This window comes from Salvelinus alpinus, chromosome 23 (assembly GCF_045679555.1).
Source record: "Salvelinus alpinus chromosome 23, SLU_Salpinus.1, whole genome shotgun sequence".
NCBI classification, from domain to species: domain Eukaryota; kingdom Metazoa; phylum Chordata; class Actinopteri; order Salmoniformes; family Salmonidae; genus Salvelinus; species Salvelinus alpinus.
The window spans coordinates 45,366,821-45,393,886 of record NC_092108.1 but is presented as its reverse complement, the minus strand read 5'-3'; the positions used below and the strand labels follow the sequence as shown (position 1 = coordinate 45,393,886).

Sequence of the window (27,066 nt, the reverse complement as noted above, 5' to 3'; positions counted from 1 at the left end):
GACAATTTCCACCACAAATGTGTTAAGTGTGTCTGACAACACCATGTCTACGTGACAAGGCAAACAAGTAAAGATAGCTTTGTGGATCGGTTGTCTTGGGAACGAGATGATTCACGTCAGGGACTTTTGTGCCACACATATTTGGAATGGAAAATAAACATTAGCCCTCGTTGATCAAAGGTTTCACCAGGTAAAAAAAAAGAGATTATGCTGTTTCTGGAGAGAAATTGTTCACCTTAAGTCCCCCCCCCCCCCCCTCCCCTCTCTAAGTGACACTGTGACCAGTATGGCATAGAGTCAGAGTGGACAGCCATGGTTAGGGGGGAGGGAAAGAGGGGGCACTCTAATCCCCACTGCCCTTTTGGATCAGCAGGCCCATAAATAAAGTAGGACAGAGATAAATATAGTGTGACAGGCAATCAGTAATAAGTTACACATGTCCCCCAAGGACACTGGCCACAGGACAACTGGACTGTGACACACTGCAGCGCTGAGTGAGGGTGGTTTTCTTAGGGGACGCCACTGAACACTCACCTCTCCGAGGGGGAAAAACATAGACAAGGTAAGGGACTGTAACCTCTGACCTTTGTGGCAGGTTTACAGGTATTGGCAAAGCATGTGATCAGATGATGTTATCGCTAGGGAGAAGGGGTCAACTGTCCAGGGGAACACTGTTTACCTATTCACTGTAAACATTTTGGATAAAAAATTGATATTAACCTATTTTGGAATTGAATCCTATTTCATACAACTTTTGAGTTATTTTCTTTGAAGTTGTATTGTATCTTTGCTGGTAGATGGCACTGATTTTGGCCAAGAGCATTATATGTATAGCTTTTTTGTTCATTCGCCTCTTAACTGCAATAGCGTCTTTCATTTAGACATTAAGTACCCGGCAGAAAACCAGGCATGGCTGTACAGCGTGTGCCTTACAATCAATAGCTGCCGGGCGCTCTGGAATTATACGTTTCACAGCATTTAGTGCATGTCCAGACCCCCCAAAAATGTTTTTCTAGCGTACATGTAGCAGGCATAAAAAAGTTTTGGGGGTCTTACCATGCCTTAGAAGTATTCCATGTTGTCATAATAATGCCAGTCAAAAAATGGTCAGAGGTCAAATATGGGTCAGATTACGGTAATATTGCCACTATACATGTCCTTTGCTCAAAGCAAGCACTTTGCAGATGGACTCACCACCAAGTGACCTCAATATGTCATACAGTTTTAACTAAATACTAAAAGGTGGAACTTGTCAGAGGTTTCTCCTTATCCAATATCAATTTACAAGCACTCGCTCTCAGGGACATTGCATGCCTTGGGCATGGGGCCTAGCCTTGACCCAAAGTGAGAGAACGCTTGCTTTATTTAAGCTTTATTTAACTAGGCAAGTCAGTTATGAACAAATTCTTATTTACAATGACGGCCTACACCGGCCTAACCAGGACGATTCTGGACCAATTTTGCGCCTCCCTATGGGACTCCCAATCACGGGCGGTTGTGATACAGCCTTGATAGCACTAACCTGTGTGATACTGATGTGTGTTTATTGTTCCATCAGTGTCAAAGGTTATACAGGTTGAGGGGTTATATAGAAAGTGCCATGAAGCTACTGTGGAGCCTGCTGCTGCTGGGCCTGCTGCTGGCTGGGAGCTTTAGCGTGGCTCAGGAGGAAGATGGAGAAGAGGCAGAGGAACCAGCCGAGGAGGCAGCTGTAGAAGATGAAGAGGCAGCTGCAGACACTGAAGAGGCGGCGGTGGAGGTGGCAGAGCCTGAGGGTCCTGGGACAGAAGCCGGCCTGACTGACGACCGGCAGCCTTGTGCCATGTGGATGGGAGGAGTGCCAGGCACTCCAGGGCACAGTGGGCACCTAGGGAGAGACGGGAGAGACGGGCACGATGGCCCTCGGGGTGATAAAGGAGACACAGGTAAGAAGACCAACTGTACTTTGCTGTTGCTACAACATCCAAAGTTCACAGTAAATCTAATCACAGTAACCCGCATGAGGCACAGTCAACGAACACCAGTACAGGCCTCTAAGTTCGCCCCGACTCTGGTGATGTCTTTGTGTGTACAGGTGAACCAGGTGAGAAGGGAGAGCCCGGCGAAAAGGGCGACAACGGCGCTCCGGGACCTCGCGGTTTCCCGGGCAACCCCGGTCTGAAGGGGGCACAGGGCGAGAGTGCCCTGTTATATCACTCCTCCTTCAGCGTGGGCCTGACAGATCCCGTCCCCGCCACCAACGTTCCCATCCGTTTCAACAAATTCTTCCACAACGAGCAGCACCACTACAATGACGTGAGCGGAAAGTTCCATTGCCTCCTCCCAGGGGTCTACTTCTTCACATACCACCTCACAGTCTACACCAAAGATGCTCGGGTGAGCCTGTTCAAGAACGACAAGCCCGTCATGTTCACCTACGACCAGTACCACGAGGGCAACGTGGACCAGGCCTCGGGGGCCCTCATACTGAGGCTGCAGTCTGGGGACGAGGTTTGGCTGCAGATCTACGGAGATGAGGATTTTGGGGGGGTGTATGCTGACAACACCAACGACTCCACCTTCTCCGGGTTTCTTTTGTATCCCGACATGGGAGAGTTAGAGGAAAGGAGACGTCGCTCTGTTGGAGTTAGTAGACACTGAGGTTGTGCAGGACCTGAAGGGTGATATATAGAGTTGGGTGGGCTGCAGCGACTTTTTCCTGCTCTACAGGCATACATTGCCCTCTGACTGGGGACTGTGGGGGGAGGGGTAATAAGTAGCTTCTAAAATTAGTACATTTTTAAAAGGGTGCACCAAATGTTTTAAACTTGTGTTAGTTCTATAATCTATAACCTGTTCCGTTTCAATTGTTAGGTGGATTCTAGCATTAGAGACATTAGTATTCAATATAATAAGTTGTGCACAGACAAAAAGCTTATTGCCTAGATGGCTTTATGTCAGTGTCACATATTGTGTCTGTGAAATAATAAAATGTGTTATAGCAAATGTAAAATGTCATCAGATATGCTTTCTTTGTCAGATAGCCATTTCACATAGCAGTGGTCTGTAAACAAGATCAGCTGCTACGATAGGGACGTGGGTAGGTTTGAGCAAATGTGTCCAAAACACTTCAGGAGTGTGGCAGGCTAGTCACCCTTTGGACATTTGCTGACTCCCATTTAGCCAAACAGTCAGGGTTTGATGACTAGGGCTTTTATCTTTATCATTGGACAAAAGTTACTTGGTGGATGCAATCCCCAAACTGAATAAATCTGTATTCTAGTAAAAACTTGCTCAAATAAGTTTCACTGTGCTTGTCTCTATGCCAACATTGAGGCTTAAATAAAAACTGGAGATCAGTGCAAATTGTTGTAATGTGAGCAGTGGCTTCTTGATGTGACTCAGGGAACCCACCTCCAGAGCCAATGGGTGACCTCCATGTACATTGCGTCACTTGCTCATGGACCAATTATAACTAAGCTCTTCATTCTGGAGGGTCTATAGTGCTAAGACTAAATAGTAACGAAATATTATCATGCTGCTATTGGCCACTGAAAGGGTCAGGGAACCACAAGAGACTAGTCAGGTCCATATGAGTAGTCAATAGTACCAATAGATGTGTGTTGAGGAATTTCTAGAGTAGACAAGTGCCTTGTTCAGGGACTTGATACAATAAGTGTTTACATGATCGGCATGAGGGTTGCATATGTGTTGGTTTGCTAGTTAACAGACACTTATTGGTTGAGAAGAAAAAAAGACCAAGTCAATGACAGAATGCTGGCCATAACACCTGCCTATGAAGGCCCCAATGGAAAATTAATACCTACCCATCTCCTGTTCAATGTTACGACCCACTTCCTAATGTTGCTAAGGCTCTTGAACAAAACTATGACGATGAGAGACAGAAATGTAAATATGTATTTTATACCTCAACCTTCAAATCATGGTGCTCTAAAAATAGCTCTATACCATAAATAGTAAAAAAAAAAAAAAAATACACAATTGCTAGTGAAGAATGTAAATGCTTATGAAAGAACCTCTGATTCATTGCTTTAGGCACCATCAAATCCTTAATAAGGGCCACTATTCATGCATGTATCCAGTTGCTGAGGTCCACTGATTGGATTCATATTTCCTGATTGAAACGTAGGTTGAAGATATCTTCAACCTAGATTAAAACCATCCATCAATTCTGAGGAATATCACAATGCAAAGCTTGAGCTCAGACAGCTTGAACAGATAGCAATCAGCAGTGAAAGAGAGGTAATGACAGGGAAGTCTATTCAGTAACCATTGAGAAATATGCAAAATGTTAATTAAAATGCCTACAAGGGAATCTAGGAGACAAGCCACAGAACAGAACGATCATTGCCATTTCCAGCTGTATATTGCCATCTAGTGTCACATGACAGGAGCAACTGAGCATTACGTTTGAATTAGCACAACTGTACTTTTGTGTTGGCAGGTTAAGTACAACCAACATTTCTGAATTCATGCAGCAATCATTAAAATGACGAGCATGTTTACAACATACAGAAAGAAGAAAGATTGTGCTTTGTCATGGAGGGCACTGGTTTAAAGGATTGGGGTGTTGTGTCATCTTCGGCAGGTTTTGCAGTTGGAGGCAAGGTACCATTTAGTTTTTAACCACATCTCTGGAATAATGCATATGGCTGCTTGCAAACATCAGTATAACAGTGATAAATAAAATATGAGAATATCAAGAGATTTGTGGTAGAATAATTTATTTTATTCTGATATACTTTTAAAGAAATAATATACAAAGCTATTTTCGCCCCATCCTCACAAAAACCTCTGGTCCCCCACTATCTGAAAAGTGCGTACGTCACTCCAGTTCTACAAACCAACGCTTTGGCCAGTGCCTTCCCAATTTCAGCATGCCACTGATTGATCAGAGAGGTCTTAGGAGAAGGAAGGCGAAGCTAAGTTTGTGGATGTGGAAGAGTGAGACAGCATTGTCGTGTGAATGTTTCATTGTAAAATAGTTACTTTATTTAGTGAGGCCTAAAAAAGTTTAACTCCGGTAAAACAAAATGTTGCAAAAGTTAACTACGGAGTCCATTTAATTACTGCTGTACTGGCTTAGCTAGTATAGTCAGGAGAAAGGTGAGTCCCATGAAAAAATTATCCCATCCTGTTCACAAGGACACAATGAATAATGTGCAATAATTTAGGTTTACATAACCACGTGAAACTAAAGACCCTTTAACAATTTCGCAAGAAACTGCACATGATAAGGAATGAATTATTCTGCAGACTCAAGCTAGACAAAACAGACAAGCTTACAAAACATCAAAGTTCAGGGGAAACTGGGAAAATAATCAAGTACAGATTAAATGGGAGTTTAGATGCAGGGTTAAGTCTACGGAGGGTATTCAGAGGGTGTGGAGGACGAGAACGTTGCCCTTTATTGTAGGATTCTGTCGAGGGTTTAGTGATAGGGACTGGGAGGTTACCAGAAGGTTACTCCATGGGGAAGCATGTTCTGAGAAGTCTCCTGGCCCAATGTTAGAGGGGGGTCATAGTCATGTTGGGGTGGGAAGTTAAGAAGTCTACAGACTATTTCCATCCAGCAGGAAAGTGGGGAGAGAGCATGGACAGACAGACAACTTCCATCAAGCAGCTATGCATCTTTGTCAGATCACATTAAAAAAGTACTCCTAATAATGAACCCATGATCCTGGGACTGCTAAATTCATGATTCATTACTATATGAGTCTGGAAGGAATCAAAGTTGGCTCATTCAAGAATCTTCTTTGCACTCCTTCAAGTCTATGCTGAAGAAGTGTTCATGAATCAGTTGATTCATACATCTCAAGCCAATCTGAGTTCACGCTAGAAACTTCAGTTCAGCCACAAGTCAGTGGAGAAAAGTACACATTCCCAACCAAAACTGGCTATTCCAGAGGAAAAGCGAGAGATTCTCAGTTTCTCCAGTGCAACAAACAGTCCACGATTCCAAAAGGCGGCAGCTGTTTCTCAGGTAAGAAAAAGTTATGACCTGTATGTTCCTCAGAATCGACCGGTTTGGGTGTCCATGAAACGCTCAACTAGGCTTCGTATTCTTTCAGCCTGCAGTTTCATAGAAAATTGTAATCTTGGACGCCTAATAAAATATACACTTTCAGGGGCTTCGGCAATGGTACGCTTCATTGCTTGACCCATGACGTCTTCAACAGGCCCAGACTCTTTTCCGTATTCCTCATTTGCCCTTTGGTTCATGACGTTACAGAAGTGTTCAGACCAGGGCACAGAGGACCGCGTTGAGGGCTTCGACTGCAGTCTTAAGCAGTTCACCGTCCTTCGTCTCTCACACAGGTTCTCAGACCATGTAAGAGTTCTGATTCTTCAGCTTGTCCAGTTCTTTGCTCTGCTGTCTAAGGAACAGTATTCTGGGAGAAAGAAAAGGACACAGTTTTAAGAAAATAAGTAATTTATCATGTGACATATAGACACAATTCCTAGACAAGACAATTATGATGTGTGTTTGTGTGTGCTCGCTTGTCATGTTCTCACCTCTGTTCCCTCAGCGTGGCCTGGATCTCACACACTCTGACTAATGATCTGAGGTTTTTGAGTTCAGTGCAGATCTCAGACATGTAGAGACTGCCCATGTTGTGGGCATCTTCCCGTAACCGTGCTGCCTGAAAGAGAAAGGTGAAGCTGGTTGAGTGCACCAAAACACAAATGAACTTTTAGCATGGAACAAATATCAGAAAGTAAAAATAAGCTTCTTCAGAAGGAAATCACCAAATCAGAAATGTTTTTCAGTACCGGTTAGTCAGACTACCGAAAAGCCTACACTCACTATGTATAGGGTCGTAGGCCTGCCTATTGGTTCCATAACCTGCTATCAATGTGTGCAAAAGAAGTGAACCCTTGTTGTCTGTGTACCCTAAGGCAGGCAGCTTATCTGCTGCTTCTGACTAGCCAGCTCCAGCATTTTTTGGTAGTTCAGCTCTTTGTAGTTGAAGTGATGGCTAAATATATACTATAATAATAATACTATAATGTCTCTTTTCTATCCATCAGTTCTCCATGAGCAGGTGTAACTGAAATGTTTGATCATTGAAAGGCGAGAGTTTGGCTTTTTTGTATTCAATCAACTCCCAATATGATATTGCCTGAGCGTGGCCTTGAGTATAACTACTGCCATGTACAGTTGAAGTCAGAAGTTTACATACACCTTAGCCAAATACATTTAAACTCTGTTTTTCACAATTCCTGACATTAGATGTGCAGTTGCAAACAGTAGTCTGTATTCTTTTTGCAGCGGTTTTGGAGCAGTGGCTTCTTCCTTGCTGAGCGGCCTTTCAGGTTATTTCGATATTGGACTCGTTTTACTGTGGATATAGATACTTTGTACCCGTTTCCTCCAGCATATTAACAAGGTCCGTTGCTGTCGTTCTGGGATTGATGTGCACTTTTCGCACCAAAGTACGTTCATCTCTGGGAGACAGAACGCGTCTCCTTCCTGAGCGGAATGACGGCTGTGTGGTCCCATGGTGTTTATACTTGCGTACTATTGTTTGTACAGATGAACGTGGTACCTTCAGGCATTTGGAAATTGCTCCCAAGGATGAACCAGACTTGTGGAAGTCTACAATTTTTCTGATGTCTTGGCTGATTTCTTTAGATTTTCCCATGATGTCAAGCAAAGAGGCACTGAGTTTGAAGGTAGGCCTTGAAATACATCCACAGGTACACCTCCAATTGACCCAAATTATGTCAATTAGCCTATCAGAAGCTTCTAAAGCCATGACATCATTTTCTGGAATTTTCCAAGCTGTTTAAAGGCACAGTCAACTTAGTGCATGTAAACTTCTGACCCACTGGAATTGTGATACAGTGAATTATAAGTGAAATAATCTGTCTGTAAACAATAGTTGGAAAAATGACTTATGTCATGCACAAAGTATACGTCGTAACCGACTTGCCAAAACTATAGTTAGTTAACAAGACATTTGTGGAGTGGTTGAAAAACTAGTTTTAATGACTCCAACCTAAGTGTATGTAAACTTCCGACTTCAACTGTAGGTACGAAATGTGATTGCATAGTAGTGCTATTTTAAACTGCTGTTACTTAATAATATGCACACAACTCAATGACAAGCATATATCCTACTAACATCAATGCATGACTACTAAATTGCGATCACATAAATCTTAATTTAACTAATATGACCTTCTGTGTATTCCTGTTATATCCACACAGTGTGGTATTATTTTCATGATGAATATTGAACCCATCAAAATCTTAGTCATATAGTTGACAGATATTAACATACAAACTACTAACTCGGTGTTCCCATATGTTGATCATCCCGTTATCGCACTTAACAGTGGAGCTCCCTACCTGCTTCTCGATGTGCTCGGCGGGCCAGTTCTGGACGTGCCTGATGAGGTTCTCATCAAAGTGAGAGGCCAGCGAGGGAGTGAAGGAGCCGGGAGTGCTGGACTGGGCTGAGGCGACATTGAGAACCGAATGGCCGCCGGTGGCGTTGCCGTTAGGTCCTGATGGCGGACTCCCCTGACTGCTGGACAAGAGAGAAAGCAGAGTAGTTATAAGGAGAGTAAGGCTCCGTCCAGAAACAACCTCCAGTCTACCACCTACACACTTGTGTTGATTGGAAAGGTTTGGATAGGTGGCTACTACAAAAGCGCTTTTATACATCCAATCCTTCCAGATATACACAAGTGCCTCTATATTTCAAACTACCTCCGCTGTCGGAGAGTTCGGGGGTCCTCTGGATGTTTCTCTGCTGAAGCCTGTTGAGAAACTGGTCCTGGTTTCACTGGGGTAACCTACAGAGCCACAGAGGGGAGAGGGAGGGATGGAGAGAGTAAGCCATTAAAAAGGGAGTGTAAGAGATAAGGAAACAATTAAGAAAATTAAAGCAAGAAACCGGGAATGAGAGAAGAGAGCAGAGGTGAATGGAGATAAAAGAATGGTGACGTGGGGAAAGAAACACAGATCACAGGGTTGAAATTATTATTTTTTTGTTTTGTAAACAATACACCCCCAATCATAACAATATTATTTGACAAGTTTAGAGTTTCCGTGGAGGTGCTGACCTTTGGTTGGGAGGAGGCAGGAGGCATGCTGAGTGGGGGTTTCTGGTTAAGGAGGTTGGTCTGGGGCGTGCCGTTCCTGGGTGACACATATGAGCGGGGTGAGGAGGTGTCCGACATTAGCGATATGGGTGACTGACTTGCCTGCTGGGCCGCTATTGGTTCATGTCCAGGAGGGGAATAGGACAAAGGAGGAAATATTTTTAATGATAGCAACCTTAATCTCACATACAAAGGTTATTACTATACGGAACAAAAATATAAACGCAACAATTTCAAAGATTTGACAGTTCATATAAGGAAATCACCCATTGGGGAGTCATGCCCAGCCAATCAGAATGAGTTTTCCCCACAAAAGGGCTTTATTACAGACAGAAATACCACCCCCCCCCCTCAGATGATCAGGTGAAGAAACCAGATGTGGAGGTTCTGGGCTGGTGTGGTTACACGTGGTCTGCGGTTGTGAGATCGGTTGGACGTACTGCCAAATTCGCTAAAATTACGTTGGAGCAGCTTATGATAGAGAAACTAACATTCAATTCTCTGGCAACCACTCTGGTGGACATTCTTGCAGTCTGAGACCAACACTTTACATGTTGCGTTTATATTTTTGTTCAGTATATAAATTATAAATATGCCTATAAGGACCGTCATTTTAAAGGTTTTATTTTTCTTATGCATCCAAAACTTTGTGAAACTCAGTGGCTATTGTTGCTTTGAGGACTACCCTGGTTAAATGCGTCAATAGCAAAGTTTTCTAGATTATTCAACAGAAAACCTAATCAGATGTTGACCTGAACTGAAGGACGCCCATACACCTTCTTGAGAGATAAGTAACATTTCCAGTTACATATTTTAACAATAACAGCTTCCATGAAAACATTTAATAGGAGAATGCTTACAATGTATTTCTTTCTGAATAACATGTCAGAGTGCAAAGTAAGCATAGCTCTTTTTACCAACCACAAGACACTGAAAAATCTGTAAAACCAGTCTAGCTAACAAAAAGAAAGGCATCAAAAAGATCACACGAAAGGTGACATAACAGCGGCCATACCTTGGTTGGAGGATTGTTGAGCAGCTTGGGAAAGCAGAGAAGTGATGTTGAAAGCAGATGGTCCAGCAGTGAGGAGTTTATGAAGCATAGACTGCAAGGACGCTTGGGTGACAGCAGCCGCGAGGACTGTAGGAGGGAAAACACACAGAACAATGAGAAAAATACAGATACGTACACACAGATATAAGGCAACAAACTTGTGTATGTATGTAACACATACAACCCATTGGTAGGTAGGCAAGAATCCATTTTCTCAGGATTACTCATCCACAACAATAGCACCCACCAACCCTTCGCCTCGATTAAGCTACTCCCTATATCGTGAATTGAGCCTATTCAATATCTGCTCGGAGTAAGAGAAACTCGAAACCAAATGGGATCAGACTGAAGATCAAATCCACGTTGGTTTTGTGGTCATATAATAACTCCAGATATCAGAAAATCCAAATGTGTGTTTCACATTTCAGTACAGCGGTGGGGGGGAAGGGGGATAAGTACCTTTTTTTTTTTTTTTTTTTTTTTTTTATACAATACTTATGCTCCATGAACATTTACAAAGAAAACATGACACTCAGATTTGCCCTTTGAGCCCAAAGTCATATTTTCTGACTTGGGGCTTGTGCCAATTAAGCCTTTTTCAACCGGTGAGCCATTTGAACTCAGGTACACTAAAGATCAAGAAGGAGAAATGTGGAATTGGCCAACTCACCCTCATTGATCTTGGCCATGTCCATGCTGCCGTTGTTCATCTGCAGGGTGGCTTGCAGCGCTGGGAGGAGCTGCCGCAGGAGGGCGGGGTCTTGGAGCAGGCCCGAAGCCTGGGTTTGGACAGAGGGGGACACCGGGACCGTGGAGGAGGAGGAAGATGAAGGGGTGGGGTTAGAGCCAGAGGCTTGGTTCAGGCCCGGATTGGTGGAGGAAGAGGACTGAGAAGGTGCAGAGTTGGAGGACTTGTCCCCTGAAGTGCCCTCTGTGGGGCAAAAAGAACAACAAGTTAGGACTGCGGACACTGGCTTGACAAACATAGGATGCACCTCTATAGTTCATAGTGACTTCCTTTCCTCAACTTTTTTCACACATTGAAAAGGTGATAGCCATAATGCATAGAATTGTCAAGTCTTTTCAGATCAGTGCAGAGGAAGGAGAGGACACAAGGAAAATAACTTCTCACTATTGACACATTGGCCATATTATAAGACTGTAGATGATTTCATATACAGGTATAGTCATAATATCACAACAAAAAGGTACTCTTTAAATAGGCAGGCAAGTCAAAATCCAGATGTTACTGCTGCATCTGAAACCTAGACTACACCTCCCATACGCTCTACCTCTGTAGTTTTCATACTCACTTGTGGTGGCTGTGTCGACAGACTCTCGTCTGTAGTCCCGGTCTTTGGGGAAAGTGTTGGACTCCCTCTTAGATGGGTCTTTCTGCCTCTGCTCTCTGGACACAATGAAACACAAACGCAAGGTCACTGTCGGGTTTAAGTTCAATTAAACGGAGTGTAATTGCTGGTTGAATACAGATTGGGAATGTAATTTCATGTTTAGACTTCTGTCAGAATGTGTAATCTACCAATCTCCGTTTTGGGACATTTTAGCATGCTATATTGTAGGGCCCAAAAACTCAGTTTTATTTGTTGCCTGTTTGGTTTTTCCCATTTAGAATTGTTCAGTTTTTTTCAGGTTTTCGCTCCCAAAATCACTTTAATAGAAAAACAAAATTGGGTGTTCCAAGTCCACAACAATGCATAAACCACATCAGGAGACCACTTTTGAGATCTGGAAAAACCCTTTAAATCAAGTTCGCAAGAGACTGTTAGGTTAGCGGTGTTTCTGTAGCACACATGTGATTGCATAGTTTGCTAAACAAATTGCCACTGGATCGATTACAATAATCATGATATCATTCTGCCAGGTAGGCATAGGATACTTTGTAGTAGAGGTCGACCGATTAATCGGAATGGCCGATTAATTAGGGCCAATTCCAAGTTTTCATAACAATCGAAAATCGGTATTTTTGGGCACCGATTTGGCAGAATTTTTTTATAATATATTTTTCTACACCTTTATTTAACTAGGCAAGTCAGTTAAGAACACATTCTTATTTTCAATGTCAGCCTAGGAACGGTGGGTTAACTGCCTTGTTCTGCCCCTGAACGACAGATTTTTACCGTGTCAGCTCGGGGATTCGTTTTTGCAAACTTCCGGTTACTAGTCCAACGCTCTAACCACCTGCCTTATATTGCACTCCACGAGGAGCCTGCGTGGCAGGCTGACTACCTGTTATGCGAAGGCAGCAAGAAGCCAAGGTAAGTTGCTAGCTAGCATATAATCGATGCGGTGCCTGTTAATTTCTCATCGAATCATAGCCTACTTCGCCAAACGGGTGATGATTTAACACTGTCGTTGCACCAAACATGACCTTAAATATCAACGCCTTTCTTTAAAATCAATACACAAGTATATATTTTTAAACCTGCATATTTAGTTAATATTGCCTGCTAACATGAATTTCTTAAGACTTAGGGATGCCACCCGTTAGATAAAATACGGAACAGTTCCGTATTTCACTGAAAGAATAAACGTTTTGTTTTCGAAATGATAGTTTCCGGATTCGCCCAAATTAATGACCAAAGGCTCGTATTTCTGTGTGTTATTATGTTACAATTAAGTCTAAGATTTGATATTTGATAGAGCAGTCTGACTGAGCGATGGTAGGCAGCAGCAGGCTCGTACACATCCGTGCGGTTTGCCAGCAGCTCTTCGCAATGCTTCAAGCCTATCAACTCCCGAGATTAGGCTGGTGTAACCGATGTGAAATGGCTAGCTAGTTAGCGGGGTGCGCGCTAATAGCATTTCACTCGCTCTGAGACTTGGAGTAGTTGTTCCCCTTGCTCTGCATGGGTAACGCTGCTTCGAGGGTGGCTGTTGTCGATGTGTTCCTGGTTCGAGCCCAGGTAGGGGCGAGGAGAGGGACGGAAGCTATACTGTTACACTGGCAATACTGAAGTGCCTATAAGAACATCCAATAGTCTAAGGTATATGAAATACAAATGGTATACAGAAATAGTCCAATAATTCCTATAATAACTACAACCTAAAACTTCTTACCTGGGAATATTGAAGACTCATGTTAAAAGGAACCACCAGCTTTCATATGCTCTCATGTTCTGAGCAAGGAACTTAAAAGTTAGCTTTCTTACATGGCACATATTGCACTTTTACTTTCTTCTCCAACACTTTGTTTTTGCATTATTTAAACCAAATTGAACATTTGGTTTTATTATCTATTTGAGGCTAAATTGATTTTATTGATGTATTATATTAAGTTAAAATAAGTGTTCATTCAGTATTGTTGTAATTGTCATTATTACAAATACATGTTAAAAAAAAGAAAACGGCCGATTAATCGGATCGGCTTTTTTTGGTCCTCCAATAATCGGTACCGGCGTTGAAAAATCATAATCGGTCGACTTCTACCTTGTAGTGAAAATTTAATTGAAAAGGGTTTTGAGAAAGCCTTTCCATCGTTGTCATTAGCATCATCGCTAACGGCTAGGCATACACAAAGTAGACAGATGCATGCACAAACACAGGGGAATTCCCACGTTGCTCTACAGAAGGTTGAAAGAAAATACTAATTACTAATTACTAATTACTGATGCATATCTGGCAACGGCACCATGCAATACACCCTGGACTAAAGAGGCTAGACCCTCCGATAAATTACATATTTCTCGTGGTAGTGAACAAAGCTAGAGTGGAAACCGGTCGCATTCCGCTTCGCTCCTCAGGTAGTATCACATTTTCACATTCTCATTTCATTTCATTACAGTACAACGGTTTGATTTGTTTAATCTTAGCTAGCTACTTAGCCGTCTTTGTATCAAAGATAATTGCGTAGCTAGCCAGCTATTCTTCGTTCTTTTAACGTAACTTTTAACGTAACGTAGTCAACACTGCTACCTAGCCAGCTAGCCACCGAACAGCAACACTGTAGTAACTATTACATTCAACGGAACGACTCGATTAGTGTAGTGTTAGCTAGCTACATAGTTGTCTTTGCTGTCTTTGTTTCTAAGATAACTGCGTAGTTTAGACTAATTCGGTTAGCTAGCCAGCTATTTTTCGTCCTTTTAACGTAACGTAACGTAGTCAACACTGCTCGCTAGCCAGCTAGCCACCGAATAGCAACACTGTAGAAACTATTACATTCAACGGATCAACGGAACGATTGATTAGTGTAGTGTTAGCTAGCTACATAGTTGTCTTTGCTGTCCTTGTATCTAAGACAATTGTGTAGTTTATACTAATTAACGAGCCAGTTACCGAGGTTACATAGCTAGCTACCGAGGTTACCTAGCCAGCGACACTCTCAAACAAAGTCAACAACGCAGCCACTGCTAGCTAGCCCACTTCCGCAGTACTGTATCATTTTAATAATTTTGGTCAATAAGATTTCTGCAACGCAAGCTTAACTTTCTGAACATTCGAGACGTGTAGTTCACTTGTCATTCCAATCTCCTTTGCATTAGCGTAGCCTCTTCTGTAGCCTGTCAACTATGTGTCTGTCTATCCCTGTTCTCTCCTCTCTGCACAGACCATACAAACGCTTCACACCGCGTGGCCGCGGCCACCCTAACCTGGTGGTCCCAGCGCGCACCACCCACGTGGAGTCCCAGGTCTCCGGCAGCCTCTGGAACTGCCGATCTGCGGCCAACAAGGCAGAGTTCATCTCAGCCTATGCTTCCCTTCAGTCCCTCGACTTCTTGGCACTGACGGAAACATGGATCACCACAGATAACACTGCTACTCCTACTGCTCTCTCCTCGTCTGCCCACGTGATCTCGCACACCCCGAGAGCTTCTGGTCAGCGGGGTGGCGGCACCGGGATCCTCATCTCTCCCAAGTGGTCTTTCTCCCTTTCTCCCCTTACCCATCTGTCTATCGCCTCCTTTGAATTCCATGCTGTCACAGTTACCAGCCCTTTCAAGCTTAACATCCTTATCATTTATCGCCCTCCAGGTTCCCTTGGAGAGTTCATCAATGAGCTTGATGCCCTGATAAGCTCCTTTCCTGAGGACGGCTCACCTCTCACAGTTCTGGGTGACTTTAACCTCCCCACGTCTACCTTTGACTCATTCCTCTCTGCCTCCTTTCCACTCCTCTCCTCTTTTGACCTCACCCTCTCACCTTCCCCCCCTACTCACAAGGCAGGCAATACGCTTGACCTCATCTTTACTAGATGCTGTTCTTCCACTAACCTCATTGCAACTCCCCTCCAAGTCTCCGACCACTACCTTGTATCCTTTTCCCTCTCGCTCTCATCCATCACTTCCCACACTGCCCCTACTCGGATGGTATCGCGCCGTCCCAACCTTCGCTCTCTCTCCCCCGCTACTCTCTCCTCTTCCATCCTATCATCTCTTCCCTCTGCTCAAACCTTCTCCAACCTATCTCCTGATTCTGCCTCCTCAACCCTCCTCTCCTCCCTTTCTGCATCCTTTGACTCTCTATGTCCCCTATCCTCCAGGCCGGCTCGGTCCTCCCCTCCTGCTCCGTGGCTCGACGACTCATTGCGAGCTCACAGAACAGGGCTCCGGGCAGCCGAGCGGAAATGGAGGAAAACTCGCCTCCCTGCGGACCTGGCATCCTTTCACTCCCTCCTCTCTACATTTTCCTCTTCTGTCTCTGCTGCTAAAGCCACTTTCTACCACACTAAATTCCAAGCATCTGCCTCTAACCCTAGGAAGCTCTTTGCCACCTTCTCCTCCCTCCTGAATCCTCCTCCCCCTCCTCCCTCTCTGCAGATGACTTCGTCAACCATTTTGAAAAGAAGGTCGACGACATCCGATCCTCGTTTGCTAAGTCAAACGACACCGCTGGTTCTGCTCACACTGCCCTACCCTGTGCTCTGACCTCTTTCTCCCCTCTCTCTCCAGATGAAATCTCGCGTCTTGTGACGGCCGGCCGCCCAACAACCTGCCCGCTTGACCCTATCCCCTCCTCTCTTCTCCAGACCATTTCCGGAGACCTTCTCCCTTACCTCACCTCGCTCATCAACTCATCCTTGACCGCTGGCTACGTCCCTTCCGTCTTCAAGAGAGCGAGAGTTGCACCCCTGCTGAAAAAACCTACACTCGATCCCTCTGATGTCAACAACTACAGACCAGTATCCCTTCTTTCTTTTCTCTCCAAAACTCTCGAACGTGCCGTCCTTGGCCAGCTCTCCCGCTATCTCTCTCAGAATGACCTTCTTGATCCAAATCAGTCAGGTTTCAAGACTAGTCATTCAACTGAGACTGCTCTTCTCTGTATCACGGAGGCGCTCCGCACTGCTAAAGCTAACTCTCTCTCCTCTGCTCTCATCCTCCTAGACCTATCGGCTGCCTTCGATACTGTGAACCATCAGATCCTCCTCTCCACCCTCTCCGAGTTGGGCATCTCCGGCGCGGCCCACGCTTGGATTGCGTCCTACCTGACAGGTCGCTCCTACCAGGTGGCGTGGCGAGAATCTGTCTCCTCACCACGTGCTCTCACCACTGGTGTCCCCCAGGGCTCTGTTCTAGGCCCTCTCCTATTCTCGCTATACACCAAGTCACTTGGCTCTGTCATAACCTCACATGGTCTCTCCTATCATTGCTATGCAGACGACACACAATTAATCTTCTCCTTTCCCCCTTCTGATGACCAGGTGGCGAATCGCATCTCTGCATGTCTGGCAGACATATCAGTGTGGATGACGGACCACCACCTCAAGCTGAACCTCGGCAAGACGGAGCTGCTCTTCCTCCCGGGGAAGGACTGCCCGTTCCATGATCTCGCCATCACGGTTGACAACTCCATTGTGTCCTCCTCCCAGAGCGCTAAGAACCTTGGCGTGATCCTGGACAACACCCTGTCGTTCTCAACTAACATCAAGGCGGTGGCCCGTTCCTGTAGGTTCATGCTCTACAACATCCGCAGAGTACGACCCTGCCTCACACAGGAAGCGGCGCAGGTCCTAATCCAGGCACTTGTCATCTCCCGTCTGGATTACTGCAACTCGCTGTTGGCTGGGCTCCCTGCCTGTGCCATTAAACCCCTACAACTCATCCAGAACGCCGCAGCCCGTCTGGTGTTCAACCTTCCCAAGTTCTCTCACGTCACCCCGCTCCTCCGCTCTCTCCACTGGCTTCCAGTTGAAGCTCGCATCCGCTACAAGACCATGGTGCTTGCCTACGGAGCTGTGAGGGGAACGGCACCTCAGTACCTACAGGCTCTGATCAGGCCCTACACCCAAACAAGGGCACTGCGTTCATCCACCTCTGGCCTGCTCGCCTCCCTACCACTGAGGAAGTACAGTTCCCGCTCAGCCCAGTCAAAACTGTTCGCTGCTCTGGCACCCCAATGGTGGAACAAACTCCCTCACGACGCCAGGACAGCGGAGTCAATCACCACCTTCCGGAGACACCTGAAACCCCACCTCTTCAAGGAATACCTAGGATAGGATAAAGTAATCCTTCTGACCCCCCCCCCCCCCCTTAAAAGATTTAGATGCACTATTGTAAAGTGGTTGTTCCACTGGATGTCATAAGGTGAATGCACCAATTTGTAAGTCGCTCTGGATAAGAGCGTCTGCTAAATGACTTAAATGTAAATGTAATTTTGATTCTTGTCGCGTGAAAATTTTAGGCAAATTTAATACATTTAATATTGTTGAATTCCGTTTTAATGTCTGGATTCAGCGATTCCGTCTGTGTTTTCTGCATCAGGGATGTTATAGGCCCCTACAATAATTCAATCAATGAAATTAGGCTCATAAATATGTTATAATGGGCCGTCGGACTACGGCAGCCACGCGGCTGTGGATTCTGTATTGAGTTTTAGGGTAGAAACGGAAGAGTTGAGGGAAAAGAGGAGAAAAGTATGGCGCTTAGGAGTGACACTTTTTCCATGATTCAAGGCCTTACCTCTCCAGCCAGTCTTTGGGCTTCTCCCATTGAGAGACCTCAGTCCTGCAGTTGTAGTAGTACTTCTTGCCGGAGGAGCTGATGTGCTCGGACCAGTCGTCTGCAGGCTCATGAGGCTGAAGGAAGAAGGCACGACAAATAGGTTAACTAACACTCTAGGGTAGGTTTTGCAGAGTGCAAACAAAGTTCGAATCCACATTTGGGGAAACAGCACTAATGTTCTACCTAGCACTTTTCAAATTGTTTTTATTTTGTTGATGAAACTGAGGAGAGGGGTGTCAGGCAGTGGGAAGGTTTTTTCCCGTAGTACAGATCTAACATGCATGCAATGGAAGAAAATCAGTGTTCATTGTTTGCAGTAACTTCTTTGTTGTAATATCCCAAACGGACGTGGCAGTATCACCAACTAAGGATTCTAGCTTTAAGATCAAGTAGGCCTACATTCGGGGATGTGATCAGCACTACATGAAAAATCAGGGGAAAGGCTAGTGATCAGATTCACATGTAAAATCCTGTGGGGATCCTTGCTTAAAGTATTGGGCCTAACGTTCGTTTTATGCTTAGAACCATTCTATAAGAAGCAACCGATGGTTTATCTGGAAAAACACATTTTAGTCTAATTTGGAGATGGGTCAATACATTTTTCTTTTACAACATACAAAAAGCAATGTTAGAAGGCATCAAGTAAATACAATACAGGAAATAAATACAGGATGTGAGCATATAGGCCTAGACTTTGCACGGTTGATAAGAGCAAGTTACCTAAACCCGCACACTATTTAGGCTAGTCTGTCTCGGTCAAATGTGTATGCCTATATGCAGGGTGTATGCCTATATACTGAAACTCTCTGCTTATCCCCGTTACACTGACTATCCTGTCTACACAGAGAACATACTCAACAAGGCTAGCAGTAATACTCGGCTCGTGGGCCAGGCTCCGAGGCATTCATTTAGGTCATTTACAGGTGTTCTCTTGACAGTGTTGAAAGACTTGAAATGCATCAAGGGGCTGATATCTCGATGCAAAAGTAACTCTACCCCATTGTTTCACTGCAGAAGGGAGGGGGTTTGTTTTTGGTTGTGTATGTATGTACAGTGGGGAGAACAAGTATTTGATACACTGCCGATTTTGCAGGTTTTCCTACTTACAAAGCATGTAGAGGTCTGTAATTTTTATCATAGGTACACTTCAACTATGAGAGACGGAATCTAAAACAAAAATCCAGAAAATCACATTGTATGATTTTTAAGTAATTAATTTGCATTTTATTGCATGACATAAGTATTTGATACATCAGAAAAGCAGAACTTAATATTTGGTACAGAAACCTTTGTTTGCAATTACAGAGATCATACGTTTCCTGTAGTTCTTGACTAGGTTTGCACACACTGCAGCAGGGATTTTGGCCCACTCCTCCCTAGAGATCTTCTCCAGATCCTTCAGGTTTCGGGGCTGTCGCTGGGCAATACGGAGTTTCAGCTCCCTCCAAAGATTTTCTATTGGGTTCAGGTCTGGAGACTGGCTAGGCCACTCCAGGACCTTGAGATGCTTCTTACGGAGCCACTCCTTAGTTGCCATGGCTGTGTGCTTTGTGTCGTTGTCATGCTGGAAGACCCAGCCACGACCCATCTTCAATGCTCTTACTGAGGGAAGGAGGTTGTTGGCCAAGATCTCGCGATACATGGCCCCATCCATCCTCCCCTCAATACGGTGCAGTCGTCCTGTCCCTTTTGCAGAAAAGCATCCCCAAAGAATGATGTTTCCACCTCCATGCTTCACGGTTGGGATGGTGTTCTTGGGGTTGTACTCATACTTCTTCTTCCTCCAAACACGGCGAGTGGAGTTAGACCAAAAAGCTCTATTTTTGTCTCATCAGACCACATGACCTTCTCCCATTCCTCCTCTGGATCATCCAGATGGTCATTGGCAAACTTCAGACAGGCCTGGACATGCACTGGCTTAAGCAGGGGGACCTTGCGTGCGCTGCAGGATTTTAATCCATGACGGCGTAGTGTGTTACTAATGGTTTTCTTTGAGACTGTGGTCCCAGCTCTCTTCAGGTCATTGACCAGGTCCTGCCGTGTAGTTCTGGGCTGATCCCTCACCTTCCTCATGATCATTGATGCCCCACGAGGTGAAATCTTGTATGGAGCCCCAGACCGAGGGTGATTGCCCGTCATCTTGAACTTCTTCCATTTTCTAATAATTGCGCCAACAGTTGTTTCCTTCTCACCAAGCTGCTTGCCTATTGTCCTGTAGCCCATCCCAGCCTTGTGCAGGTCTACAATTTTATCCCTGATGTCCTTACACAGCTCTCTGGTCTTGGCCATTGTGGAGAGGTTGGAGTCTGTTTGATTGAGTGTGTGGACAGGTGTCTTTTATACAGGTAACGAGTTCAAACAGGTGCAGTTAATACAGGTAATGAGTGGAGAACAGGAGGGCTTCTTAAAGAAAAACTAACAGGTCTGTGAGAGACGGAATTCTTACTGGTTGGTAGGTGATCAAATACTTATGTCATGCAATAAAATGCAAATTAATTATTTAAAAATCATACAATGTGATTTTCTGGATTTTTGTTTTAGATTCCGTCTCTCACAGTTGAAGTGTACCTATGATAAAAATTACAGACCTCTACATGCTTTGTAAGTAGGAAAACCTGCAAAATCGGCAGTGTATCAAATACTTGTTCTCCCCACTGTATGTATGTATAACTGTGGTGAGCTGCGGAAAGAATATCCTCTTGAACGACTGATTATCATCACCATCATGAACACCAGAGAACAACCAACCAAAATCGCATCCTTTGATTAGATTTTTTCATTTGATTTGATTTTACATAGACATTTGAATGTGTAGTCCAGTTTCGTGTGACAAATGACCTCAATTGGCTTTGTCATCCGGACAGAGCCAATTGACGTCATTTGTCACACGAAACTAGACTACACATTGAAATGTCGACGTAAAATCAAATCAAATTTTATTTGCGACTTTGTAAACAGGTGTAGACTAAACAGTGAAATGCCTACTTGTGGGCCCTTCCCAACAATGCAGAGAGAAAAAAACTAGAAAGATAACAAGAAATAAATACACAATGAGTTACGATAACTTGGCTATATCCATGGGGTACGAGTACCGAGTCGATGTACATATTGGAAGGGGTAAAATGAATAGGCAACAGGATAGATAATAAGCAGAAGCGTATGCAGTAGCTCAGCATTTAACACCATAGTACCCCCCAAACTCGCCATTAAGCTCGAGACATTGGGTTTCAACCCCGCCCTGTGCAACTGGGTCCTGGACTTTCTGACGGGCCGCCCCCAGGTGGTGAGGGTAAGAAACAAAATAGCTACCCCGCTGATCCTCAACACTGGGGCCCCACAAGGGTGCGTTCTCAGCACTCTCCTGTACTCCCTGTTCACCCATGACTGCGTGACCATGCACGCTTCCAACTCAATCATCAAGTTTGCAGACGACACTACAGTGGTAGGCTTGATTACCAACAACGACGAGACGGCCTACAGGGAGGAGGTGAGGGTCCTCAGAGTGTGGTGTCAGGAAAATAACCTCACACTCAACATCAACAAAACAAAGGAGATGATCGTGGACTTCAGGAAACAGCAGAGGGAGCACCCCCCTATCCACATCAACGGGACAGCAGTGGAGAAGGTGGAAAGTTTTAAGTTCCTCGGCGTACACATCACGGACAAACTGAAATGGTCCACCCACACAGACAGTTCGGTGAAGGAGGTGCAATAGCGGGGGCAAACTACCTGCCCTCCAGGACACCTACATCACCCGATGTCACAGGAAGGCCAAAAAGATCATCAAGGACAACAACCACCTGAGCCACTGCCTGTTCACCCCGCTATCATCCAGAAGGAGAGGTCAGTACAGGTGCAACAAAGCGGGGACCGAGAGACTGAAAAACAGCATCTATCTCAAGGCCATCAGACTGTTAAACAGCCATAACTAACATTGAGTGGCTGCTGCCAACATACACTCAAATCTCTAGCCATTTTAATAATTGATGTAATAAATGTATCACTAGTCACTTCAAACAATGGCAGTTTATAATGTTTAAATACCTTACATTACTCATCTCATATGTATATACTGTACTCTATACCATCTACTGCATCTTGCCTATGCCGCACGGCCATCGCTCATCCATATAGCTATATGTACATATCCTCATTCATCCCTTTACACTTGTGTGTATAAGGTAGTTGTTGTGAAATTGTTAGATTACTTGTTAGATATTACTGCACTGTCGGAACTAGAAGCACAAGCATTTCGCTACACTCATACACATGGTTAGCATTAACATCTGCTAACCATGTGTATGTGACCAATAAAATTTGAATTGGTGTCTTGAGTCAAAAGAGTTATAGTACAAAAAGGGGGGAGGAGTCAATGCAGATAGCCCGGGTAGCTTTTTGGTTAAATATTTAGCAGTGTCATGGCTTGGGGGTAGCTGTTCAGGGTCCTGTTGGTTTCAGACTTGGTGCACCGGTATCGCTTGCCATGCGGTAGCAGAGAACACTATGACTTGGGTGGCTGGAGTCTGACAATTTTTAGGGCCTTCCTATGACACCGCCTGGTATAGAGATCCTGGGTGGCAGGGTGCTTGGCCCCAGTGATGTACTGGGCCGTACGCACTACCCTCTGTAGCGCCTTGCTGTCAGATGCCAAGCAGTTGCCATACCAAACGGTGATGCAGCCAGTGAAGATGCTCTCAATAGCACAGCTATAGAACGTGCCTATGAATTGTATATGAGTTTGTCCTGTGGCTCAGGGGCCCATGCTGTATTATTATAACCATAGCCTGGTGAATGCCTACTTTCAGAAATAATTTGTTCAAGAAGAAAGAAGTATCTTACTGTGTCTGACGCCTTGCTTTGATTCGAGTGGGAGTTGGAGCTGTGGTTGTGCAAATTCTCTTGCGGAGAGCAGCTGGTACCTATAAAATAAACAGTATGATGAGAACACTTCTGAGAAATAAAACAGAATTAGAAATGATAGACATGACAAGTTAGGCTACCCAGACATTGAACAAAATATTTGTGCAGCACCATGGAATTTACAGCAGCTATCCATTTTATGAAGTACCCGGGTACAGTATGTCAAAAATGCATACTTTAGTGCACAAGAGAATAATACTAATATCGCCTAGGTGCATGTCAGTTTTAGCATTCTACAGCGCTTGCTCATTTGGCAAGTCAGTAACAAGTTAACTAGCTAAAAACTGGTGCCCAGGCTACCATATACTAGCACTTGTGGAACATCAGCTACATAACTTCTTATGTTAATGTTGCATTGATGTCTGTGTATAGACTTGACCAACAGTTGTGTGTATATCTTCAGTCAGGAATTGGACCTTAGACTAGACTTCAGTGATTTAAATATTTCCAGCGGTCAATGTCTTGTTGTACGCGAGTATCTATGCATGTTTTGAGCAGGTGACGTGTGCAGAAGTCCAAGTGATTTTAATAACCCAATCAACGGTGTATATATATTTTAAGCAGCAGAACAGTAAGATAACAGATATTTTAGTTTGATGTAGGACCTCGCTAGCCTGGTCCCAGATACAGCCAACTCCAAAAGGTTGCTTGGCATAACGAAGACCACAGGAATTGGCTAAACAGCACAAACATATCTAGGACCAGGATAAGCTCTCATCTGGCTGAACAAACGTACAAGCTTCTCTGTGCACACAGTACTGTTGACAAGCATACAGAGAAGGGAACATCTGTATTTGTGTGTAGCTCGGTTCTCTTTGGGCTTACCACCATCTTTGCCTCGGAGTGTGTGAAATGTTTTTGTTTTGCTGTGCCCGTCGCTGTATTTATTGACCGGACTTTCATCAGAGCGCCGGAGCATTTTGTAGGGCGGTGTAGGATCTGATAACCCATCTCGCATTTTATCGTGACCGTGAAGGGTGGTAGATTGACTCTTTGGCTGGGATTTGTGAGTCTGCAATACAAATAGACTTGTGTTAGTCAACATATCAATACAAAGCCACCTCTTCTGTTTGATAAACACCTGACATTATACTGTAGGCCTATTATCCACTCTTGACATTGTGCTGTAATTCTCATTCCTGCCTATGTATGCACAACCGTTTGTATTGTTTTTTTATTCCCTAACCTTAACCCAATTATTTTTGCCTGCATTTGTCATTACGGTTCTGTAATTGTTGCACTTTTATAAAGCATCTTACGGTGGGTAAATCTTTGTGCAGTATTCAGACTAGAAAGCTATGTAGTTGGCTAGCTAACTTTCGGTATAGGTCGTTATCAATAAAACGCCACAACATGGTGAAGAGCGATCGATTTGGCTGCTGGGGGGGAAAAGGAGACCCGAGCTCTGCAAAAACCATTGACAGCTACGGTTTTAATATCATCACCTCTTGAAGAGCATAGTCAGAACTACACATTTCCACATTTAACTCTGTAAGAGTTATACTGCAAGTAGCATCATGCTTTTCATGGTCAATGGCTAAACATCAATGCATAATGTATTTTCAAATACGTGAGTGTAGCCTATCCATTTGTCACGTCGCTAACTAAACAACCAACGTGTAATGTCGCTTGCTTCATCAGCGATTGGGATTTTGGAAAGAACTTGACATCTGCAACTCCTCATCCTGGTAAAAAGTTGTCAGTCGGACTACTGTTATCACCACCATAGATCAAACAGTATTTGGATATCGCCATCTTGTTTATCCCCTCAAAGTTAGCTTGTTAAACTAGCCATATTGACGTGATATGTGATTAGCTAGCCAATTTGATGTGGTCCATCAATCAATGTAGCCCATCATGTCTGTCAGCAATTGTGATTAAACACTATTTAAAACAATGTTGAAAATGGGATAGCGTTATCTAACTTCCCTAGGTAACAGAGCTACGTTGGTTGGAGAGAAAAAAGTACACTCACGTTAGTAGGTCTACTTACCACACTGTTTAGCCAACTGTACAACGTTTCTACCGGTAACTTGCACAATAAACATTATCAGCCAACAGTAGGGCCTACATCGGCAAATGCGCCCTTCTGCTTGACAGGCAAAGCACAAAGGCTTGTCAGGTAGCTATCGTTCACATATATCAAATTAATGGTGGTTGATTTGCATGGAATAATCGGAAATGTGTATTTCTGACTGTGCTCTTCAAAGGGTTATTACAACCAAATAGTTCATATTTATTTAACAATCCCTTGAAAACGTCATGTAGTTGTCAATGGTTTCAGCGCTCTGCACCTTGACGTTGTATTGATAAAGACCTAGCTATAGTTAGCTCTTACTAACGTTAGCCAGATAACGTTACCTAGCAGAAGATAATTATCCAGCTACACTAGCTAGCAAATTGGCTATTTCGTTAGTTATATACGATATGGTTATGCTACATTCGTTATCCTGCTGGCTATCAAGGCCTGCAATTTCAAGCTATCTCGTAAAGGTAAACATGGTTAGCGTTGGCTAACGTTAGCTAGCTACGTCACGGGAAACCAGTCAGCAGTTAGTTAAGTTAGCTTTCTAGTTAACCATCAGTTGTTTCTAAACACATTAACGTAGTTAGTTAGCTAGTGTAAATAACTAACGTTAGATGTAGGCCAACGTATATTCAGTAACGTAATTTTGCACAAAACTGAGCCATGGTTTGGGAGTTGCATAGCCAGGCTGAGGCCTGCCTAGCTTACGAGTTAATTAGGTGGCTATTTTAACCAGTTATAGTAGCTAACTAAGTTAGCTAGATAACATACTTGTTAACCAGGCAGCTAGCTAATTAGCCTGTATTCACTATTTACCTGATAGGGTTGGGAATCCCTTCGGTCGTTGCACCTGAAATATAAGAAAATAAAGTTAGCCAAGTTATAGGGCACACATCTAAAATGTTGATGCCGTCTCTGCTCGCGCTGCAAAATATGCTACAAGTAGCTAGCTAGCGAAAAGCGAGTTAGCTGTAACTAGCTAGACATGCTAGTTAGCAGCATTATTTTAAAGATGTGGAGGAGCCGTCAATGAGAAGTGGCAATAAAATGTATTGTCGTTTACCCATCGCTGAGTCTCGGTTGTTTCCTAGCATGCATTACCATCAATGCCGTGTTGATGTGTGTGTGCGCGCGAGGGGGTGAACTATGGACAACAAAATAGTATTCTCGTCTTTGGTAACTTGATCTTGGCGATGTCTCTGTATTTAGTTAGCCAGCTAGGGACGCTAGCAACTAAATTTGTACAGTGGCTAGCTACGCTATGTTGAAAGCGGCCTTTGGTACATTATTTGCTCGCCTAAACTGCACAATCTATCCGGTGCAGTGCAAGGAAACAGACGAAGCAACGCTAACTGCCCCGCCTCCAATGTCTTAGCTATTTCCGGGATACTCCCATGTCGGAAAAGAGTCGCAAACCCTTTATAAATTATGATTTGCAACGCAGTCTTACAAATAACTTTCTCACCAAGAAAGGTGGACACAGAGGAAAGTGGTTGAAATAACAACACAGCCCACCTAACTGCTAATGCACATGGCTAAGAAAAGGAGATGATGAAAGCAAGGTTCACAAAAGTAATTATAAAAGTGGTAGGCATATGCACTTTCCCCTACCCCAGTAGCCTATTTCGATAGTCTAAAAAAAACTCTCACAGTGCCCAATGCAACATTAAATTATAAATCAATCACTATCCCCTTCCCCTCATGTTCTTAGTTCATCCATGGGCTTTGCAAAGCATTACCCAATCTAATCAAAGCGATAGTTTGTTGAATTTCACAGCACTAGGCTGAGACAAAAGCCTAAATAGACTGGCCCTTCGGGACCAGTAAGAACACTTCCCATATTTTGCAGGGATTGAGCCTGGTCTGGATAGCCTACCAATCAGGACCAATGCTGTTTTTATGTATCGCTGTCTGTCTTGTCTGTCTAGTATGTCTGTCTGTTAATCTATATAATGGCAAGGAGACATCAGACCATGCCTTTGTTTGGCCTC

At 44.1% G+C, this 27,066-nt stretch overlaps 2 protein-coding genes across 3 annotated transcripts; one reads left to right on the top strand and one right to left on the bottom strand.

Moving 5' to 3' along the window:
• The first annotated feature begins 444 nt into the window (after positions 1–444).
• On the top strand, positions 445–2,992 carry LOC139551359 (adiponectin-like). Its single transcript, XM_071362849.1, has 3 exons — positions 445–562; positions 1,559–1,925; positions 2,075–2,992. Exons 2-3 carry the CDS (start codon positions 1,601–1,603, stop codon positions 2,638–2,640), a joined length of 891 nt encoding a protein of 296 aa, XP_071218950.1. The 5' UTR covers positions 445–562; positions 1,559–1,600; the 3' UTR covers positions 2,641–2,992.
• Positions 2,993–4,707: 1,715 nt separating this feature from the next.
• LOC139551140 (WW domain-containing adapter protein with coiled-coil-like) lies at positions 4,708–26,474 on the bottom strand. Of its 2 annotated transcripts, none has more exons than XM_071362558.1 (13): positions 26,139–26,474; positions 25,892–25,925; positions 23,875–24,061; positions 22,969–23,048; positions 18,088–18,203; positions 11,482–11,576; positions 10,839–11,099; positions 10,130–10,255; positions 9,076–9,227; positions 8,720–8,805; positions 8,357–8,537; positions 6,517–6,644; positions 4,708–6,392 (listed from the first exon to the last, which is right to left on the bottom strand). In XM_071362558.1, the coding sequence occupies exons 1-13, from the start codon at positions 26,177–26,179 to the stop codon at positions 6,323–6,325; spliced, it is 1,557 nt and encodes a 518-aa protein (XP_071218659.1). In that variant the 5' UTR covers positions 26,180–26,474; the 3' UTR covers positions 4,708–6,322. The 2 variants fall into 2 exon arrangements, with proteins under 2 accessions (XP_071218659.1, XP_071218660.1); XM_071362559.1 differs by having other exon boundaries at positions 8,357–8,534.
• Between the last annotated feature and the right edge of the window lie 592 nt (positions 26,475–27,066).

Bases quoted from the DNA above. Each gene is read 5' to 3' on its own strand.
- LOC139551359 (XM_071362849.1), top strand. From the start codon at position 1,601: ATGAAGCTACTGTGGAGCCTGCTGCTGCTGGGCCTGCTGCTGGCTGGG. The intron at 1,926-2,074 runs GTAAGAAGACCA...TTGTGTGTACAG, and splicing joins GGGTGATAAAGGAGACACAG to GTGAACCAGGTGAGAAGGGA.
- LOC139551140 (XM_071362558.1), bottom strand. From the start codon at position 26,179: ATGGTAATGCATGCTAGGAAACAACCGAGACTCAGCGATGG. The intron at 11,577-18,087 runs GTAAGGCCTTGA...CATTGTGTCCAG, and splicing joins CCCAAAGACTGGCTGGAGAG to AGAGCAGAGGCAGAAAGACC. The intron at 10,256-10,838 runs GTGAGTTGGCCA...TCCCTCCTACAG, and splicing joins CATGGCCAAGATCAATGAGG to TCCTCGCGGCTGCTGTCACC.